Genomic DNA, 20,976 nt, shown 5'->3' with positions numbered 1-20,976 from the left:
TGGCTGAGATTAACAGTTGAAGTGGTAGACTGAGTAAAAGCAGATTGCCCCTGGGGTGGGTGGGCCACATCCAATCCACTGAAGGCCTGAACAGAAAAGGCTGACCATTCCCCAAGAAAGAGAATTCTGCATGCCTTTGGACTCAAACACTGGCTTGTCCTGGGTCTCGTGCCTGCTGGCCTGGCCTTCAGACTAGAACTATACCCTCCACTCTCATGGGAGCAAAATCTTGGGAATTGTCAGCCTCCATAATCCCACGAGCCCATTCTTTATAAGAAAACTTCTTTCTCTACATAGACATTCCATTGGTTGGTTCTCTGGAGAATGCGGACTACTATGGGTATGGAATGACTACGAGCAGAAGGAAAGCCAGATTTTGCTGGGGCAGCAGCATGTGGGGTGTTGGAAATACGCACACTCTGCTGTTGCTGCGGGCTGGAAGCCACAGTTTTTGAACTGTGGCTCTAGGCCCATTAGTGGACCTGCAGTTTTAAAAATGGAATAGAAAATATAAGTGTGGTACAAATAGGTTATATATTGTTTCATGAAACTTTTGTTTCAACTGAGTGTATTTACTGGGTCATAATGGAAAATGTATTCCTTGATGTGAATTATAGTTAAAATATATAGTAGAAAAATGCTGCTTTTTGAGAGCCTAGCCTTGAGATGAGAGGAAAAGTAGTTACTGGTTATCTGATGAGCTCTGCCTCAGCTTTTAGAATGAGGGCTGCTCCCGAGTTGAGGCCAGCCACCACCTCCAATTTTAACTGCCAGCCCAGATTCTTCCCTGCTTCCCCAGGTGGTGGTGTAAAGGAGGGGAGAGCTGTCCCTACAGGATCCAGGACACCTGCCCTCTCAGAACGGCTCGTTCTTCCTTCACTGATGAGCCAAGCCCCCTCCAACTAGCTTACTCAAAGGGCTGTAAGACCATATGTACTGACTCCTTTCCTGCTCCAGGTCAGTATCTCAAGAACTAGTGAAAGCCCTCAGTCACTTAACTAGTAAAAGCCTAATTTCCAAGTACTCAGAAGTCCATTTCAGTCTAAAGTAAAAATCCTAAACTCTATCCTGCCTGCCCAAACTTAGAAGCCTTAGTGTGTGTGTGAGTGATAGGTATAGCGGGTTTCTTCTTCCTTCTGGTTTCTGCTCCCCTTGCTCCCAACTCAGCCACACTGCTGTTTCTGGCCTGTGTAGTGTCCGGGAAGGGTAGCGAGTAGATCCCAGAGGAAAGGGGCAAAGTCTTATTTCTGGGTCCAGTGAAGTTATCATCTGGGTCAGGGCCTCCTGTGTGTCATGTGCCGAAAGGCTGGCTCTCTCGCTCCCCCCCCCCCCCAGAAAGGACACTCCCACAGGAAACCTCTCAGATGCCATCCTCAGATGGCCCAGTCTCCAGCGTGCCTGGTCCTAAAAGCACATTCCCTCCGGGCTCCTCCTCGTCCCCTCAGGCTTCCCCTCCCAGGGCCTTCAATCTTGCTGTGTGTCTGTCTAGACTGCTCTCTGGCCTGTGCAGTTCAGCAGCTCAGCTGGTCCTTTCCTGGAGACTCACTGTAGGTGAGAATCAGGTACTAAATCTCACGTTCTCTTAACTCTAGGGGACCCAGGTCAAACTGAGTCCATTAAAGCATCTTCCTCACTTAGCTTGTGGACCTACTGCACTCCGACAGTCCCTTTCAGGAACTCCACACTCTAGTAACTTCTCCACAACCCTGCAAGAGGGAAGTTCACGAAACTGGATCCTCAAGTCTTTCACAGGTCTGCGCCACCTGCTACAGACGGAGGTACCTGCCGGCTTTGGTCCGAAGCCAAAAGGGAGACATTAGGAAGACGTCCTCTCACCCACCTTCTGAGGTCCAAGTGCTCCTCACCCTTCTACCCTTGTTCTGACTGTTCTCTTCTGTGCCTGCCCCGCTGTGAAGGTCAAGTGCCTCACGGAGAGCTATGCTGAGTACGGCAGGCTGCGCTTGCCTACAGGACGTCAGCCTCACTTCCCAAGCTTGCCCAAGGCGGGAAGCTCTGTCACCACGTACAGACGACCAGAGCCAGCAGGTCACTTCTGGGGGCCCCACGCTCCCTGCTCAGCCCCGCTAGTTTATACAAGCCCCGCCGAGGGTAGAGCCCCACGCACAGATCGTTCTCCTGAATTCCGAATGGCACCGCAGCCACCTGATGTCGCTTGGGCTGCACTCAGCCCCGGCATGCAGTGGGGTCCTGGCCGAGGGGACGTTAGCGTGGGACGTTAGCCTGCAGCCAGCAGCACTGCAGGGAGGGGAAAGGACCTCTGCTGAGGGGGCCACCAGGGAGGGGAGACAGGTTGCCTCCTGCCTGGCGTCTGCCCCATAGGCGGCCGAGAACGGCAGCTCTCCACTCTGAGCAATGGGGACAGGACGGCTTGGGACAGCTATGGGCTCGGGGCAGCAAAATCGGCCCCGCGGGGAAGATGGGCTCGGGGGCAGCCGCTGCTCAGGCCCGGGGCTTGCACCCTGTCTGTAACCACCCTCGGGGCCTTGAAAATACCAGCTAAGTAGGGCGGGTCAAACCCCTGTCTCTAGGCCTTGAGGGCATTTGGGACCAAGAGGGGGAGAAGACCTCTCAGTGCTTCCAGAAAATCAGGGGTCACTTGGGTGAGGGACTCCTTAAGATCCTGCTGGTACCGAATAGCCTGAGTGTATGTGTTCATTAAAAACCAGCCAACAGTGCTTTATTTGTACCATGCACTCAGCATTCACCTTCCCTAAATCTCACCAGCACCACTCCCTGTGAAAACAAGCAGCAAGCACACAACCCTCAAAACTGTAGAACACAGATGAACAAACAAACGGGCTCAGAAAGGTTAACTGGCCAAGGTCACCTAGCGTCTTCCGGCAGAGCCGGACCAAAACCCACATCTGCAGCAGAGCTTGCCCTCCATGGGTGTCCCTCAGCTTCACCTCAGGTGAGTGCTTCCTGTGCCATCCTCACGCCCTGTGGGGGTCCATGGCTACCTGCCCCCCGTAACTGCACTCCTCTCCTGTGCTCTCTGAAGACCGTTCTGGAAAACACAGACCGCTGCAGGCAGGGGCAGTCCATAGAACAGACCCCAGCAATCCCCACGGCCCACCACCATGACGAATACTGTTCAGCACCAACAGCAGGATTTTACATGCACACCTTAGGACGTGACTGCATCACGCAGCAAGCTCGAGGTGCTTCCCCGTGGAGCTTGGCGGCAGACCCCGTGTCAAGAAAAAGCCTTTCTGCTTTTCTACTTTACTTTATAGTTACAGACTCAAAAATGCCTAGAACGACCCAGCACTCAAGATAACTTTCTCCATCCTTCATTCCAATTCCCTCCTTTCTGGGACCAAAACGAACAAATACCGCTCAAAACAGACATACAAGAAAGGACCATTAGAGTGAAAAATGATATCAATGAGATTAAAATGGACACAAAATTACTTTTCAAGTGAAAACAAATGTAAGCATCCAGATTAAAAAGGAAGATAAAGTGACCAGAGACAGCGAGACTGATAATTCTATGCCTTTTATTCAGTTATTTCAAAAATATTTGATTTGTTTCAAAATGTACATTAAAAAAATCCATACAAAACTGTAATTTGTTTTAAAACCAGACAGAAACAGTGGAAAAGCTTTTGAAAAAAGTTCATTGAAAGTAAAAAGACCCCCCCGCCCCCGCCCAAAAAACCCCACCTTTTACATGAAAGCATAAATACGGCAGGTACAAATTTTCCTTGAGTTCCTAGTTGAAATTTGGTCCATGACATGAACAGGCTAAAATAGAAAAACAAGACTTGTCCACATTTGCATTATGAGTTGCTCACGGCACCAGCAGCCTCAGCTCATCCTTCAGGTGTTTACTGAACAAAAGAACTGAAAAATGAGGTGTGGGGGTCTCCTCACATGAACACTCGAATCCGTACCCAAGGACACAGCGGAGCTTTCAGCCCCAGCCAGCCCCTGTCAGTGAACAGTGCACGCATGGCTGCCCCTCAGAACCACCTCCTTCCTCTCCACACGAACAAGAAACTCTAGAATGCTCTTAGAGTGACGGTGACATCTCAGGTGTCCCAAGAGATCTTATTCCCAGACACGGATTTATTTAATGCCCCATCATGAGAATGTTTTTTTTTTTCCTTTTCAACTGATTTAAGAAAAATCTACGGCCTTCTAAGGCGATGCTACACTGTTCTAGGAGAGTGCCACTGAAACCCACTCAGGATGGAGAGATGACTGCGATGAAGGGAAAGTAGCGCACGTTTCTTCGGTAGGGGAGGACGACCCCCCCCTGCCGCGGGTCCCTTCCCTTCCCGGCTGCAGGGTACTTAGGGACAGCAGGGCCTGTGGAAGACCACGGGCTGGGGGAGTTATTGCACAACCCGGAGGAGCAAGGGAATGGCGGGCAGCTGCGGCTGCTAACATAGGTAACACTGAGTTAGGAGCGCGGAGAAACTCTGCAACGACCAAACCAGACCCACCGTCAGACCGGGGTCTGGGAGCAAACACTTGTGACTGGGAAGTAAAAGTAAACACCTTGATCTTACCAACTGTGGGTTGAATAGGAGGCAAAAAAGATTGGAAGAAGTTAGAGCCAGGCTACTGTTCTTTTTAATGGGGAGGAGGCGCGCTGGGAGGACTGGCCAAGGGGGGGCTTGTGCCCCCGGAGGCCCCTGGGCTTCCCTCCACAGGTAGGACGTGCAGGTGCCTGCGGCCGGGCCCTCAAGGCTTCTGCAGCCACCCGTGTGGGCCAAAACAAAACCTAGAACATACCATGAACCCCACCCCCACGGGGGGCGGGGACGGAGACAAATGAGGCCAAACTCCCAATCCATGTCCCCTTTACATGGAATGTACCGGGGTCCAGTGTCCTTGGCTGCAGAGGACAACCCGCCCCAGAGGCCTGCCCGGTGGGGTTGGCCACACAGCACGCGCGGGGGCTGGGAGGCCCCACGGCAAGTAAGGCACTTCGTACACAAAGAAGAGGAGGGCCCGCTTGGGACAAGCACTCTTGGGTCGCCGAGCACAGGGTCAGCACGGAACACAGCAGTCCCAGTGCTTTTCTGAGACCTCTAGAACAAGAGGGAGCGGGCCGCAGGGGAGGCAGCAGACGAGGAGCAGCAGGTAAACTAGGCCGGTGGGAACCAGAGAAAAGCAAGAGGGTGAAGGCTGCTTCCTGGGCCAGCCGGGGCCGGAGAGGGGTCCCACGGAAGTTTCACATGCTCGGACAATGACCCGCTTCCCCAGTTGTACCCAGAGTCCCTTCGGAGGAGCAGGGCTGCAGGCAGGGGAGGCAGCGGGAGGGAAGAAAGACCACTCTGTTGTCCCGCCTCCAGCAGGGAAGAGCAGAGGGCGGCAACAACATTCGCGAACGGAGTCTGTTCGCCTGGGTCAGCAGGGGAGGAAAACCCGACTGGAAGGCTGAAACCTGTGCAAGATATCCAAACCAAACCTTCCCGAGCCACAGGGGACCTGGCAAGCCACTGAAAACTTAAAAAGGCATCCAGGGAACAGAATTTTCTCTTGTGGAATCTTGGGAGGAGGTGTACTCTCTGCCTCTTCCTCTCCTTCACCATTTAGAAAAAAAGTGAAAGGGTACGGAGGAAGGAGGTCCCTAAAGGAAAACCCAGACGCACACTCCCCTGAAAGAACACTGAAGCCAGGCTTCAGGGGTCTCTGGAGGCCAAGGGATTCCAGTCAAGAGCGGCATCTGCAAAGGTGGCCAGAGCACAAGGTCTATTTTGGTTTCTGAAATTCAAGCGCTGCCTTGAGACAGAAACACAAAAGGTTCTCGGCAACAATTTAGGTCTGGTGGCGCGCACACAGAGGGGGGCGCGCGCACACAGAGGGGGGCGCGCGCACACAGAGGGGGGCGCGCGCACACAGAGGGGGGCGCGCGCACACAGAGGGGGCGCGTGCGCACGCACACACACACACGGTTAGAATGGGGGAGAAGCAGCTCCCCTCCAGGCCCTGCCTGCTCCCCCTTTCCTCTCAAACCTTCCCCTACCTTCAAAAAGAACACATGTAACTTATTAATAGTGCAGCTATCAGAGCCTGATGGTAAAAATAGCTTTCCCACCACTGAACCTCAGCAGCCCCAGGTCCTCCCCCCACACCACACAGCCTGTCTGTCCTGCCACGGCCACCTGCTCGGCCTCCCCCACGCCTGTGCCGGTCAGGGATGTTTTAGAGAGAGGCGGCTGTTGCTGAGGTAGATTAGCATCTCAGAGCTATCTGACAGGGCCCTCACTGATGGCTCGGCACTTTGGGAACAGGAGAGCGCTAGTTTAAGACTGAAGACGACAGCCAAGGTGGCCAAATCAGGACAAGCCAGCACAACAAGCTCACAGGATGAGATGGGGTTATTTGGGCCCCTGGCACCCTGCTGCGCCAGCCTGCCAAAGCCTGGGCTCTGCTCAGAGATAAATGTGGCCAGGATGCCAGAAGGGTGACAAAGCTCCCTCCAATTACTCTGATATCCCCCCTTCCCCTCCGATCCTTCCTAAGGCCCAGCTGGTGACACGCTAGCCTTACTCATGGTCTCAGGGGTGTTGACACGGCAGAAAAAAAATCTTACTAACCCTCATCCCTGCACACACCCTATCCTTTAAGAAACAGAGCCCCAGCCCCTGGGGCGGCGGTACCACCTCTGAATCACACCTGCCCCAGCGCCAGAAGCTTGAAGGACACTTCGGGAACACAGAGCCAGGTGGCCTCTGGCAACAAACACCTAGACCTATGGCCATGAGAAGGGAGGCTGCCTGATGCAGGCCTTGAGCTGCTCGCCCTGTCTCTCGGCCTGCAGGTCACAGCGTACCCGCCAAAGTTGAGCCGGGGCTCACCTGAGGGAGCGGCCCCTTGCAGGGAACAGAACACTGCCCGGGACATGGCCAAGGGGAGGGGAGGGCTGGGCTGAGCGGGGAGGCTCATGGGGCAGCTTTGGAGGCTGCTGGCTGAACGCCCTTCCCTCACCAGGCAAGGTGGGGAGCGTGAACGAAACTACAGCCTGGGCAGGGGTATTGGGCCAAATAGTTAAGGGGTCCTGGCTCAGGTCTGCTGGGTTGGTACCAAGCCACGCTCCTAGCAACGTTTCTGCTCTGCAGCCCAGAGAAGTGTCAGGGAAGGATGGGAGAGATGCAGATCTCCAAAAAGGCCGTCCTGCTTCCTAAGGGTAATCAGACGCCAAGGGCAGATCTTCCCATTTCTATAGCCTTAGCCTGGACAGAGAGAGGAGGGTCTACAATGGTGTTTGGGTACAAATCCCTCAGTCACTGGAAAATTCAATCTCTGATGCAAGTGACATGGAGGAGAGGAGTTGCCCTGATGAAAAGGCCCATCTCCCCCTTTTTAGGATAATAATCCAAGGTTTGGCTTCTATGAGGTCAGAAAGAGGACCAGCACCTCAACTGACATTTCTACGCCCACCAAGACCTGCTCCCCACACCTCAGCACAGAGTTCAAGAGTTCCTAATTAGGACTAAGCCTAACCCCTTCTGGAAGTCCTCCCCAGGCCCCGTATGGACTTGGAGGCCTTGTCTTTGGGTGGAACAGAGGGAAGGAAGAGGGGAGGGTAAGGCAGAAGCCTCCCCTTGGCACAGGTGTCTGCTCATCTACCCTGCAGATCATTCTGAGTCCCGCTTTCATACAGTCTAAAATGTTGCAGGTGTGCTCAAATATCACAGGATGACGATGACAGAGACACTCAACAGATGAGCCAGAGGGTGAGCAGCCCAGCGACCTCCCTGTGGCACCAGGGGGCCAGTGGGGGGCTTGGTGTTCCTGCAGCGGGAGAGACAAGTCAGGCAGCAAGGCCAGCCCCTCACCGGGCCACCTGGCTCTGGGCTTTGGGCCAGCATCCGCCGGGCCGCTCTGGTAACTGTGGTTGGGTGGGGTTTTGAATGCTGGTGAACGGTTGAAAAAGCGGCTGGGGCTGGGGCTGGGGCTGGGGCTGGGGCTGGGGCTGGGGCTGGGGCTGGGGCTGGGGCTGGGGCTGAAGAACGGCCTAGGGCTCCCACTCCATCATCTCTGCCACCGTTACCTTTCCAGAAAGGCCTGTTGCTCTGTTCCTGCTCTAGTGGGTGGGAAGACTTGTCCTCCTTCAGCACCTCCCCGGCAGAGCGAGGGCCAACTGGCCTCCGTGCAGGACCGGCCACTGGGAAGCGGTCTTGAGTCACAGGACCCAACACAGTTACCACCACCTTTCTGGCCCAGGTCGCCATGCCCCACAGCCAAACGCTGTGGCATTTCCAAGTAGCAGTGGCGCTGCCGGGCCTCCGGATGGTGTGTGCGGACCTGGAATCATACATCTCAGTTAATCAGCACCTGGAGATGATGATCCAAGAGGACTGGTCTCTCCTCTCCTCACCCGAACACGGGGGGGCCCCCCAGGGGCCTGCAAGCAGCCCCGGGCAGAGGCTCCGGGGCACGAGGCGTCTGACTCTGACAGGTCCTGGGGACTGATGCTGGGTGTCGGATGGCCAGGACTGCAATTTGAGCTCCCTCTCGTAAAAATCAGACAGAAAAATTGCACAATATGGTGAAAAGTCAAAGGAAGCAGCCATGAAGGAAGAGAAAGAGGAGGCCAGTCAACAGAACCATGAGAGCCTGGGCTTCTAGAAAACCCAACACAGCGCAGAGGTGAGGACATGAAGTGGCTTGAGGGAGAGAAAGAAGAAGAGTTTTGGTTTTATTGAGAATGGTTTATGGAAGAGTAAGAAGAGAAAGCCAAGAAGTAAGAAAGAGGAAAAGCCCTGTTCAGAGACAGGTTCCTGCTGCTTGAGAGTGAGCAACAGGACTAGGAGAGGGAAGGCAGTGTTGGGGGCCGGGCTCCCCCCCTCCCTGCTGGGCCCCCACAAGAGGATCCCTGTTCCAGCACTTTGCCCTCAAGGAGACTTGAGTTTCTTAGTCCGTGGGGAGGTGCCATTTTCTGCTTTCACCACTCCGTTTTCATGGTAACCTAGGAAGTGAAGGGAGACAGACAGATGTAGTGTTCCCGTGGGACAGGCGCAGGGCACACGGGCGGGGGGGGGGCGGTGCCCGGCACAGCTGCCCACCGAGAACGGCTCCCAGGGAGTTCCTGCTCCCCGAAGTGTGACTCTGCAGGAGGCTGGAGGGTCCCTGACTGTCCTTTAGCAGAAGGGGGCCAGGGTGACAGAGTGGGGACCCAGGAACAGGCTGGGGCCCGCCACCCGGACCAGATCCTAGGTAGAATCGTGTAGACCCCGCCCAGCGTAGACCCGCCAGCATAGACGCCCAGCGGCCTCGGTTTCTCTCCGCCGCCTGCAGGGCACCGGCTCCCGGGGAAGGGAGAACAGAGAGGAGGCCGCAGAGGCTCCAGGGACAGGCCTTACTCAGAGGCCCTATACTCCTCTGGCAGAAAACACTGTGCTATCTTTTTACTGTTGTGGAGAACTCCTCCCTGTGCCTGCTCCAAGTCGCTGTAGCTGCAGCCTTGCGGCCGCACCCACCCCCACCCGGCCTGAGCCCCCACACCCGGCTGCACACGCCCTGCTCCAAACACACAGGAGCCCTTGCCCAGCGGCCCGCACCCACTCCCAGCCACGCACGCCCTGCTCCAAACACACAGGAGCCCTTGCCCAGTGGCCGCACCCACCCCCGCCCGGCCTGAGCCCCCACACCCGGCCGTGCACGCCCTGCTCCAAACACACAGGAGCCCTTGCCCAGTGGCCGCACCCACCCCCACCCGGCCTGAGCCCCCACACCTGGCCGCGCACGCCCTGCTCCAAACACACAGGAGCCCTTGCCCAGAGGCCGCACCCACTCCTGGCCGCGCACGCCCTGCTCCAAACACACAGGAGCCCTTGCCCAGCGGCCGCACCTGGAGAGAGGCAGGTGAGTCAGAGCACAGGCTGGACCGAAAGGGCAAGGACTGGCTGGGGCCTGGGGCCGGCGGTTATGGGAGTGTGGCCAGGCCACAGGAGAAGTGGGCATCCCACCCCTGCTGCCCACCTGGCACTGTGTCCCCGAGTCACTCCCTAAGACAGAAGACGAGCCAACAGCCTGGGAGGCAGGCACATGGCGTGACGCAGAACGAGAGGGCAGGTGAGGACAGAGCCACCCGGGCAACAGGAGGCAGATCTTGGCCGGCGTTCAGAAGCCACTTCGAGGACACGCTTCCCGCCAGAGCTCCCCACCCTGCCCCACCATGGCCAGCCCCACCCCCACCACGTGGCCCTGGCCCCCGCCCAACCACGTGCCAGTCAGGCCCCGGCAGGAGCCCAAGAGCAGGGCCCAGGGAAGGACTGGTCCAAGGAGAGCCTGCGGGGCCCGGGGCCTGCGCTCCTCCCCATCCCTCCCAGACAGTACCGCTACCTGCCCGGGGGCCTGGCACTCACCAGACTCCCTCTTGATGAGCCTGGCTGGCAGTCTGGGGGCAGCTGAGACTCTCCGCTTGGCACTCTGCTCGTTCCAGTACTCCCGCCAGTGCCGCAGCTGGGAGTGGATGAAGCGCCACATGAGCCAGGCCTGGGCAGCACACACCAGCAGCAGCATGCAGAGCCTGCAGAGGACCGAGGGCCAGGGGCCGGGGGCCAGGCTCAGGGGCGGGGGGGGGGGGGCGCTCCGCAGCCCCCACCCCGCCACCCGCACCCTGGAGAGCGTGCCAGTCTCCCCGCAAGCACACTGGACGGGTGCTGACAGAGGGATGGGGGCACGGGAGACCAGGGAGGAGGAGGTGACAGGCGCACGTCCAACTCCCTAGTCAAATGCCCTCCATGGCCTGTCTCTTTTGTACCCACAGCACAGAACGGGACTCCTTTAAGCTTCATATATAGAGTGAAAGAATTCAAATGAATTGAATCAAGATACAGCAAAATAATTCTAGAAGAGTGGCTTCTCATTTAGCATGCCACTTTGAAAGCTGAGCAACAGCGGACAAATCACACACCCTCCCAGGCCCCAGGGTCGCCTGGAAACACAATGGCTTCCTCCCTGCCTCCACCCCCCCCCCCCCCGGCCCCATTTCCCCTCTGTGGAAGGCCACTGGCCAAGCTGCCTAGCACACCACCATACAGAGTCCAAGCGTGGCTGTAAATCGAGGGCCTGGACAGGACACGCATCTTGCACCACGAAGCACTGGGCAAGGGCAAGGGGACTCCCACTCGAGGACCCTGACCGCAGTCTCAGCAGGCCAGGCCAGGCCGGCCAGTGAGGATGGGCTTGCCGGAAGCAGAAGGCTGGTATTCCTTCTCCTCTCGGGCCTGCTGTCTAGAGATCTCCAGTGAAACATCAATGTGCAGGAGACTCAGGGGTCTGTTACCCCCTGGCCTTCCAAACTGTGCCAAGTTCAGGAGGCTCCTGGCAGGGCTCAGGGAGCCTTAATTTCTCTCCTTGGGCTTCTTCCCAACTCACCTGCAAAGTAAGGTGTTGAAGTTCCCTTTCTCGGGGTCAAAGGCCTGGTTTTCCATGCGAGCCAGTCCAAAGCCGATGGCCAGCACAGCGAGGGTGAGGCTGAAGAGGCGGGTGACCCCAAATACAGCAGCCCAGGCATTAAACCTGCTCGGGGAGGCAGAGAAGGGACATCAGCCTGTAGGGCCCATGAGGGAACCTTCACCCACTTCTCTGGAAGCAACCCCACGTGGAAAGAGCATGCAAGGGTAGCTGAGTAGGGTGTCCGAGGGAGGGAGGAGAGATCTAGAGTAAGAGGCTCCGAAAAACAGTCTCGGGGTGCCGCCTACAGGTAAGGGGCAGCTCATACCCCAGGCAGGAGCCTCCCACCAGGCAGGCCTCACAGGAGGGCCCTGCCCACGGCACCTCCGAACCGGCCAGCCGGCCTCACGCCACTCACAGCTTCTCGTTGTTCTCGTCTGCGAAGTAGAAGAGTCGAGCCATGTGGAAGAGGAACTCGGTGCAGTACTGCAGCAGCAGCAAGATGAGGCCCAGGCGGCTCAGGCTGGGAGCAAAGGACAAGCCTCACAGTCCTCCCGCCGGGCGCCATGGAGAGCAGAGGCACCCTGCGGTCCGCACTCCACGCCTCCTCTCCCCAGCTGGCCCTCCTCAGCCTGCAGGATTCTTTAAGGGAATACTGAAACCCCTGGCTGTCCACCGGGCCTGTCTGGGTCCGGGGCCGCCCCCCCGCCCCCCCCACAGTGAACCTGGGCTTTGGCTCTCACGGCACCTGTCCCCTTGCATGCTTCGCCCAGCCTGGGACCAAGCACATAAAAGGTGCTCAGAACAAGGGGCCAAGCCTTGCAGGTAGAAATACAAGGGATTCCCACCGTCTGGTTTTTCATTATCAAAGTCTTCGCAGCTAAGAGGTACACGGAGAGGCAAAACTCAACCTAACGCAAAAATGTGTGCTAATGAACCAGCCTCTTAAAACACTAGCACCACCCACTCAGACACCCCCCTCTGCTCAATTCCAGGCACGGGGTCGTTACGGATTTCCTTAGGCAGTTTGCTACAGAAGGTCAACTGTCGTTCAAATACACGCAGAAGGACTGCAAAGTGAAATGATGTGGGAGCGCTCCCACAGGCAGTGCTAACTGCGGATCCCGCAGCTTCCACCGAGACCCAGGCAGGGCAAGATGGACGGGGAGGGTCTCGGGATCCTGAGGATGCTCGAGAGAATGACGTGAAAACTAGCCAACGTCCTCACATAACCTGGAAAGTCCAACATGATCTTGCCTGTGACCTCATCTCGAACCTCACTTTCGGCACTCCGGCCACAGTGGGCTTTACACCCACTCCCACCTCAGGGCCTCTGACCTGCAGTTTCTCTGCCCGCACCGCTGTCCCCCCAGATCTTCACGTGCCTGAGTCTTGTCATTCCTGCCTCCACTTGAGTCACCTCAGAGTCTTCCGTCCGCATGACAAAGGTGCCAAGGAGACAAGTCCCTCTCTCCCATTACCCAGCTTTATTATTCTCTTCATCACACTTAGCACCACAGGAAACTATTTTTTCTTTCCTTCTTTTTAAGAGAGGAACGGGGTAGGGGCAGAGGGAGAGAGAATCCCAAGCAGGCTCCACACCCAGCACAGAGTCCAATGCCGGTTTCGATCTCACAACCCTGAGATCATGACCTGAGCCGACATCAAAAGTCAGACGCTCAACGGACTAACCCACCCAGGTGCCTGCAAACTCAGTTTTCTTAATGGTCTGCCACCCGCTAGAATGGACACCCCAGGAAAGCAAGGCCTTGGTCTGCCTTCAGCCAGATGGGACCACAGCTCCTAAGGCAGCGCCTGGCCCGGGGAGGAGCTCAGGTATGTGCTGAGTGAGTGAAGGCCTCTAAAAGTCAAGCTCTTCACCAAAACAAACACCAAGGCATCAGTTGGCATTTCAGAGGTGTGTCTTCCTGGGGAAATCCTGTATCTCTCCTTTCCTCACACTCCCTTCTGAAAAAGGATGGAGGAGAAGGGAGATCATGGTCCTTACACGAGCAGAGACACGGCTGCACCAGCATCACTGGGGAATGGAATGGGCTTCATTTTGGAGGATCTGCTGCTCCCTGCCCTCTTGGTTCTATTCTGATTCCAAAACAAGAATCACAGGACTCTGCCTGAACAGGGTCAGACTCCTGTCCATCTCCTTCCCTGGGACATGTCAGACGTGAGATAAACAGATCCTAGAGCATCTCCTGTCTTTGGGAGGAACAGTGACGGTACAGCAAGGACCCAACAGCAGGAAGCTCTCTTTCTACCTGGTCCTGCCTGCACATTCTCACCCAGGTCCTCACCGCACGCTGCTGGGTGCTGCACAAGCACAGAGATCATCCCACCATATAACCTTTGCTCCCCAAAGACCCAGCCAGGAGTTGATGCCGTATCAGCCGCCAGTGATAAGAGAGCAGGTGCAAGAGCCGCCTTCCTCCTAACTCCATTACCCCAGGCCGGTCACCCTCACAGGACGCCAGCCGTGAGGGTCTGGGAGATGATGGGCTCAGGGACCTCCAGGGAGCCTAGCAGAAAGTTATCCATCGCAAACCCTCAAAATGTCGGCCCAGAGAAGTATAGGGTGTTCTACGCTGCACAGATAAAGCTCAAGAAAATTCCAAGTTAGCAATGACATATCCTACTCATCAACAGGATTCTTTCTGTAAGAGACACTCCAGGCCAAACACTATGGCAACTCCTGCGACTTCAAAGCTATGGTTCAAGTGCCAACATCCCTCGAAGCCTCCCCTGGCTCTGTGTCAGGGGGACTGAGTCACTCTTCTGGGTTCCCACAGCCGAGCATACGTACTGTAGCCCCACGCTGGTCACACTGAGCGGTCCTGACCTGTGCCGACAACAGTCTCTCCCACTGGGCTAAGCATGAACCGCTCAAGATAAAGCAATTGCCACCTTTGTGTTCCCAGGTCTCGCATGGTGCTTGGCAAACAGAAGGTGTCTAATAAATGCCTCATCAAGTGCCTGTGTGGAGAGCTGCATGGACGTACAAGGGCATGGCAATCTGACCGGCTCGGGGTCTCACTCACTTTAAGAGGTATGCTCCAGCTATGTGGGCCAAGTACAGACAAATGTACTGCAGCTGACGGGGGATTTCCTCCTGCAAACAAGAGAAGCAGACGGTAAACATGCCCTCCCCGCCCCTAACTCCAGATGCAGGAACGGAGGGGAGGTGCAGAGGGATGACAGTGGGCCGGGCCGGGCTGCTCTCACCCAGCCAGTCCCAGATCACGCCGGAGGCCCACGCACCAGGTTGCTGGCAAGCCAGAGGGCGAGGCACCAGCTTCCAGTCCACGGGGCGGGACTGGGTTGAGAAAGAAGAGACAGGGACTGGGGAACAGGGTTTTTGGAAATAATTCAGAGGGAGGCTATTTAAGGGGAAAAAAAAAAAAAAAGACCGAGAAAGGCCAAAACCTCTGATCCGCTATCTGGAAGACAAGAGGTAGACCTCCCGCAAAGCAACACATCTAGCGTGGGAGGCAGGAGACGCGCTGGTGGCCTGCTCTCTGGGAGATCTTTGCAGAGACTTTGCTGGCTCAGCATCTTCATCAACCCGCCAACACAGCCCACCCAGCTCAGGCCCAGCAGCTTACTGCAGGGGGTGTGGGGGACACGGGGCTTCCCAGATGGGGAGTACTCACCTTCCGTACCTTCTGGAAGTACAGCTCAGGAAGTGCGTGCAGCCAGTAGGCCAGCTGACACAGGTAGAAAAACTTCACCTGGAAGCTGGAGACAAGGGAATGAGTCACATGGGAGGGACGAGCACGGGGCGGGGGGGGGGGGGGGGGGGGTGGCAGGACTGTGGGAGGAGCTGGTCCAGGAGCCGGAGGAAGGCCCCGAGCCCAGGGACCCTGCTCCACAGACCAGAGCACTCCACGGGAGGCAGAGTCCACGGAAGGAAACAAAAACGGTGAAGAGAGTACAGACGAGGGTTCCTTGGCTCCGAGAGCGGAAGGCTGAGCACGGACAGTCAAGATGGGGCACCACTCTATTGAAATAGAGTGAACAGAGCTAAGTGGCAAAGGAGGCATCGCAGCTCTAAGCCCTTTGCTGTTGTTCTGAAGGGTCTCAGGAAAGGCACCGAGGGCCTCCCACGGGAGGCAGACCCTCCTGGTTGTCTCGGCAGCACAGAGCAGGAGAGAAGGCGCACCGGCCGCGCAAGGCTGGGAGGAAGGTGTGCTGTGAAGGGGTGCAGGTCATCAAGAAGGTACAAGGCCCAGAGAATTTTCCGGAGATGCTCCGTTTCCATTATCGGTCTCTGACGGTGTAGGCACCTGCTGCTGGCTGAAAGTGGGTGTCCCTCAAAATTCAGATGCTGAAATCCGAATCCTCATGTGACGGTATTAGGAGGTGGGGCCTTGGGGAGGTGATTTAGTCATGGGGGCGGGGACCTCATTAATGGGAACTGTGCCCTTTGTAAAAGAGACCCCAGAGAGCTCCTCCCAGGCTTCTCCACGTGAGGACACCACCAGAAAACCGCCCTCTCTGAACCCAGAAGCAGACCCTCACCAGACACCAAATCCTGGGCTTCTCAGGCTCCAGAACTGCGAGCAATAAATTTCTGTTGTATAATTTCTAAGCCACCCAGCCTCCGCCGGCGGAGCTAAGACATCACCTCTGTGACAGGGGCTAGTGAGGAGACATCATTTTGGGAGTCTCCAGTCAAGCGCACTAGCAGGAAGCAGTGCCCAGACAAGACTGCCGTGTGCAACACGGTTCCCAAAAAGGCTCGGGCCGTGAGCGGCTCCGGCCAGCCAGCCCGGCTTGCTGCTCCCTGGAGACACAGTCCTGCGAATACTCACGGGAGGCACACATGTGGGTAGTCTTCCCAGAGGCTTCTTGGGTTTGTTAAATATCCTTCCTGTAGTGGGCAAGGAGAGACGGCCTTTAGACAGGTGGCTAGGAGACCCGCCGGGGCCCTGGGCAGGGCCAGAGGCGCACCCAATCCCCAGCTGCCAGAAAGAGGAAGAGACAGGAAACATGAAAAATGAAGGCGCTCTCTCTGCACGGGAGCCACCCGGCCCTCAGCCGGCTTCTTCACTGTGACAGAGCCACGACATCGCAGAAAGAGCCCTAGTCTGGGGGCTAAAGACCTGTGTCCGCACGTGGGCCTGGCACTCACCGGTTGTATCCTCTGGGCAAGTTAGTCTCCCTAAACTTCAGTTGGCTCGTCTGAAAATGAGGATAAAAATACCCTCGCAGAGTTATTGTTAGAAATAAATGTTATAGCTTATGTTTATGCGTCTAGCATTATGCCTGGCATGAAGGCACTCAGGAAATGCTTGTAGAATGAATAAGCAAGTGGACTGGAAAAACGAAAAGCCTAGTTTGGCTTTTCGCATCGCTATGAATAAAAAGAATGCAGCACCGCACAGGCTTCCCCAGGAGGCCTCACCCCAGAGGACTCCTAAGTGCCGACCACACTGGGTCATCATCATGAGAGGTCTCCGTTACTCCACAAGTTCCTTCCCACCAGGGTCTTATCATGCCCTCCTTTACACCTCCAGCACCTAGCCCAGGGCCTAGAGTAAGGGAAGTAACCTGAAAACTCTCCCATCATGAAACGTCTAGAAATGCTGGATGACATCTAACAATGCTCTTAAATGCAAAGGGTTTTCCCAGAAAGGGATCTCCAAGGGACAGGAGGCTAAAAGCCAGAGCAGTGAGGGGAGGCTGGGGCAGCTCAGAGGGCACTAGTCTTGCGGCCAGGGTGTCTGTGCCCATGTGAGAACAGAAGACAGGGCCTCCAGAGGTGGAATCCAAGACCCTTGTGTAAAATCAGGACCCCTGAAGAGCTACAAAAGACGGTTAGACTAGAGTCTGCACTAGTTTGGGTTAGACTAGAGAAAGGGTAGACTACAGTCTGACAACCAATAAAGAGGGATTAAAGAAGCTTTCTGCTCATCCTGGGCTCGGGATGAAAAGCAAAATATATTATCCCTTGAAAATCTGTAACCTCAGGTTCACTTTCACATGGGTTTGGAGTTCAAACTTACACCCCTCATATGGTCCAAGAACTACAAAGCTTAGAAGTTAGTAGTATTAATACTGTTGGGCCAGTGATACCACTGGGGACTGGGGCATACTCTCATCCAAGGATGTACAGGATTCTCACACCTAAAACCGTGCTAAAGAGTCTGTAATCCAAAATTACAAAACACAAGAGGAAACACTCCTCTGTGAGCAAGAGTCGGCTGACATTACAAGAATCCGATAAAAACTTGTTGAATGAATGAATCAATGATGAATGCTTTAGGCACTTTCTCTCTTCTGAGGGAAGAGCGAGGCTCTTATTAGCCCCTCAGAGAAGGTTAGGACAGTATGACCCCGTCATTCCAGGGAAATCTCCAGTGAGAACATCCCAAGGAAGCAGCAATGTACTTAAGGAAGAAAATGGTCCATCTGGGACTGAGGTGGGAGGGACATTTCTGCCCGAAAAGAGACTGGCCAAGAGAAACCGCACTGAGAGAACCTAAAGCCCCGATGACCTTGTGATTTTAAACAGGAACCCTTGGGCGCCTGGGTGGCTCAGTTGGTTGGGTGACTGCCTTCGGCTCGGGTCATGACCCTGGAGTGCCGGGATCGAGTCCTGCATCGGGCTCCCTGCTCAGCGGGGAATCTGCTTCTCCCTCTGACCCTCCCCCTTCTCGTGCTCGCTAACAAATAAAATCTTTAAAAAATAAACAGGAACCCTCCTCGGCTTGGCCCCTTTTCTTAGGAGACAAGGAGGTCAGAAGTTTGAAGCCAACAATCCCCCAGAAAAATGCTGCCTGCTTGTGAATGTCTAGTCCTCAGGGAGCGCAGGGAAGGAGTGCAGGGAGGAGGGCGGGGGAGTCAGGAAAATGACTCACTGCTCTGAGAACAGCCTTTTCCAGACCTCAGGCCAGGCAGCTGCCCGAGGGCGGCCCAGGGCCGGGGTGCCCTCTGGGGGCCAGAAGCCAAGGACCTGAGATCCCAGGGGGCCGAGTGTGTGGCAACCCTGCCCCAATCCTGGTCCCCGACAGGCACTGGCAGAGGTGCTGGGGGAACTCCTGAAATCCTTTGTTCTCTCCTCAACCTAGGAGCTAAGGGAGGCCCGAGCAAACTGGAACCATCTCTCCCTTTGCCCCCACAGCCTTCCTTTTTGGTGAACAGACAAACAGAACCACAGAAACAGCAGAACCCAGTCATAACACAGCCGGTTGCTACCTAGACTCAGACATACCAACATCGTTCATCCTTTAGGAACAATCACATACTCGAGTTCTGCTCTAAGTGGCCAAGCTGTTAATAGAAATCAGTCCAGAGTGAGGGGCCTTCCCTCTAGCAGGCTCTCACAAAGCATCAGACTTCAGGTTTTAGATATGAATGAAGACCTCCCAAGGAAGTTGGGCAGGGGAGACCAGACGCCTGCCCACCCTGCTCCCCCCAGTAGAGCATGGGTGTCTTGTTTTGTCTTCTAACAATCAATAGTCAGTAGTTCAAAGGTAGAGGATAAGTAAGGAGGTTGACCTCCTGCATTATTGGTTGGTCCAGCCATGCTGTCCTCACTCTGCTTGTATAAATGCAGAGAGAAATGTCTGGATCAAGCACCCCCCAAAACCCAGTTATTTTAGGGGCAGGGATCTGAGGAATGTTTTCTAAAAACCTTTTGTGTCTTGCTCACTTTTTAATAGACCTATGAGTTTATAAAAACAAAGAGACTCATGATTTTAAAAACTGCTGGGGGCCAGAGCAAGAAGACGGGCCTGTAGCTTAGTCCCTCATTCTCACAAGCACAACTTCGTGAGCGCGCAGTACCTGCCAGGCTCTGCACGCAAGACACGGTGGTGGGCACGGGCTGTTCACGAGCAGCTCAGGGGCTAGTGGGACAGACCGACGGACAGCAGAGCACACACAGGTGAACGAGAAAAACCCCACAGCACCGGGTGCAGGGTACACAGTACATGCTGTGGGGCAGGGGGTCCTGAGGAGGAGACTCTGAGGTGGAGACTTCGATGGGAAGGAGGAGCCAGCCACGGATTCAGGGGATGGAGCATCTGGGCGGAGGAACCACCCATGCAGAGCCCGAGGGCCAGGAGCAGAAGAGCAGCCGTGAGAAGAGGGGGACCCAGATCACAGGAGTGAGGAAGAAAACGCCTTCACTGCAAGTGGGATGGCAGCTTTGACACAAGGGTGCAGGACTTATGTTCCAAAAAGCCCTGTCTGGCTAAGCAGAAAGTGGATTTGGGTGGCAGGCCACCGGAGCGAAAACAGCCTCCTTCTGGGAGGACAGTCAGTGGTCCAGGTGAGAGAGGATGGCGGCTTGGACTGCACAGCAGGATTCCCCAGCCTCGGCACTCCTGACACCTGGGGCCGGACAAGCCTCGGTCGTGGCGGCGGGCCTGTGCACGGCAGGACATTCGGTGGTGTCCCTGGCCTCCGGCCACCGATGCCAGCAGCGTACTGCCAGGGTCCCCAAATCTCCCCTGCTGACCACAGGCCCAAGGCAGAAAGCGGGGACCACACCTCGACACGCTCTGCAGTGGGGCGGGGGGCGGACCCTGCTGATGAGCTGAATGTGGGCGGGGAAAGAAAGAAGACCAAAAAATATCTCATCCTCACAGAAAAATAGCATTTAAAAAACACTAGCTACTTTCCACTCCTTTTACAAAACTACCCTCTCTCTTCTTCCTCAATCACCTTCATTCCCCACAGGACGGTGCAGATGGAGCAGCTGAGGGCCAGGGGCTGCATGGTGCTACTAGGAGTTGGGGTCACTAGAGCTTTCCAGGGTCCCCCGGGTCTCCACTTCCTACAGAAGATGTTGAGTGGGGCACCTGGCTGTCCCCATAATAAAAGCCTGTTGTGAGCTCCCCCACGTAAAGTACTGCCTGCTCCCAGACTAAGGAGCCATCATCATTTTCAAGCCTTTGCAGGCCTGAGAGAAGCAAAGACAGAACTGCTGAGCATTTAACATTCTGGAAGGGGTGTTAGTAACATGGCTTTTGGCCTCCAGAATCTGTCTAAATGTGTCACAGCTCGGGTGGAATGTCTGGGGGTGAGGCAGCACTTGACTTGGGTAAAAGTGATCCAGAGATGAGGCAATGCTTCTTCTGAAAGACCCTGAGACCGTTCTGCCTCAAAGCAGCCGAGGGGACTCCGCAGGCTGCAGGAACCAAACACTGAGCGGTTGGCAGAAGAGCTCTGGCATCCAGCGTTACCCAGACCCGGGGGGCCAGGACGTGCACTGCACAACGGCAGGGGGTGCTCCTCACACAGGCCACACTGCAGGTCTTCCCCCGGGGACAGTGTAACAGGGCAGTCCCTCTTGAGGGGGACAGAAGCCTGTGGTCCTGGCATTTAAAACTCCTAATGTTCTGGCTAGGAAGACTGTTCCATGATTAGATAATAGAAACAGAAGCAAAATACGAAAGGACATGCTGACTCCCGCTTTCAGAATAGGAATTCAGCGTTCGGCTCTGGAAGCAGAGTTCCTTAGGATATGAAAGCTCATCGCGGTCACTGAAGGAAGAGGAAGCGGGTGAGAGGTCAGTGGAAGACAGGGAAGGGAACTTCTAAAAGATCACAGGGTTGCTGAATTTTCCAAGCCCG

The 20,976-nt window shown here is 55.7% G+C and overlaps 2 protein-coding genes across 3 annotated transcripts in view; one reads left to right on the top strand and one right to left on the bottom strand.

Moving 5' to 3' along the window:
* Positions 1 to 1,722, top strand: part of EFHC1 (EF-hand domain containing 1) — a 69,185-nt gene extending 67,463 nt beyond the window's left edge. Inside the window, exon 13 of the mRNA XM_027601418.1 lies at positions 1,593 to 1,722. The gene's annotated coding sequence lies outside the window, so the exon portion shown is untranslated. The remainder of the gene's footprint in view (positions 1 to 1,592) is intronic.
* A 1,788-nt stretch (positions 1,723 to 3,510) lies between these two features.
* Positions 3,511 to 20,976, bottom strand: part of TRAM2 (translocation associated membrane protein 2) — an 82,134-nt gene continuing 64,668 nt past the window's right edge. The window contains exons 5-12 of one of the 2 annotated variants that reach the window (XR_003521320.1): positions 16,206 to 16,264; positions 15,045 to 15,129; positions 14,433 to 14,503; positions 11,801 to 11,905; positions 11,365 to 11,508; positions 10,350 to 10,513; positions 8,033 to 8,950; positions 3,511 to 7,773 (exon numbers count right to left, since the gene is read on the bottom strand). Coding sequence is in view for 1 of the 2 variants with exons in the window: in XM_027601419.2 (XP_027457220.1) it covers positions 8,877 to 8,950; positions 10,350 to 10,513; positions 11,365 to 11,508; positions 11,801 to 11,905; positions 14,433 to 14,503; positions 15,045 to 15,129; positions 16,206 to 16,264 (702 nt within the window). In the remaining variant the exon portion in view is untranslated. Of the gene's footprint in view, positions 8,951 to 10,349; positions 10,514 to 11,364; positions 11,509 to 11,800; positions 11,906 to 14,432; positions 14,504 to 15,044; positions 15,130 to 16,205; positions 16,265 to 20,976 lie in introns of both variants that reach the window. The other variant, XM_027601419.2, reaches the window with a different exon arrangement.

Source organism: Zalophus californianus, chromosome 7 (genome assembly GCF_009762305.2).
Source record: "Zalophus californianus isolate mZalCal1 chromosome 7, mZalCal1.pri.v2, whole genome shotgun sequence".
Classification (NCBI taxonomy): Eukaryota; Metazoa; Chordata; class Mammalia; order Carnivora; family Otariidae; genus Zalophus; species Zalophus californianus.
This window is presented reverse-complemented; position numbering and strand designations above follow the sequence as displayed.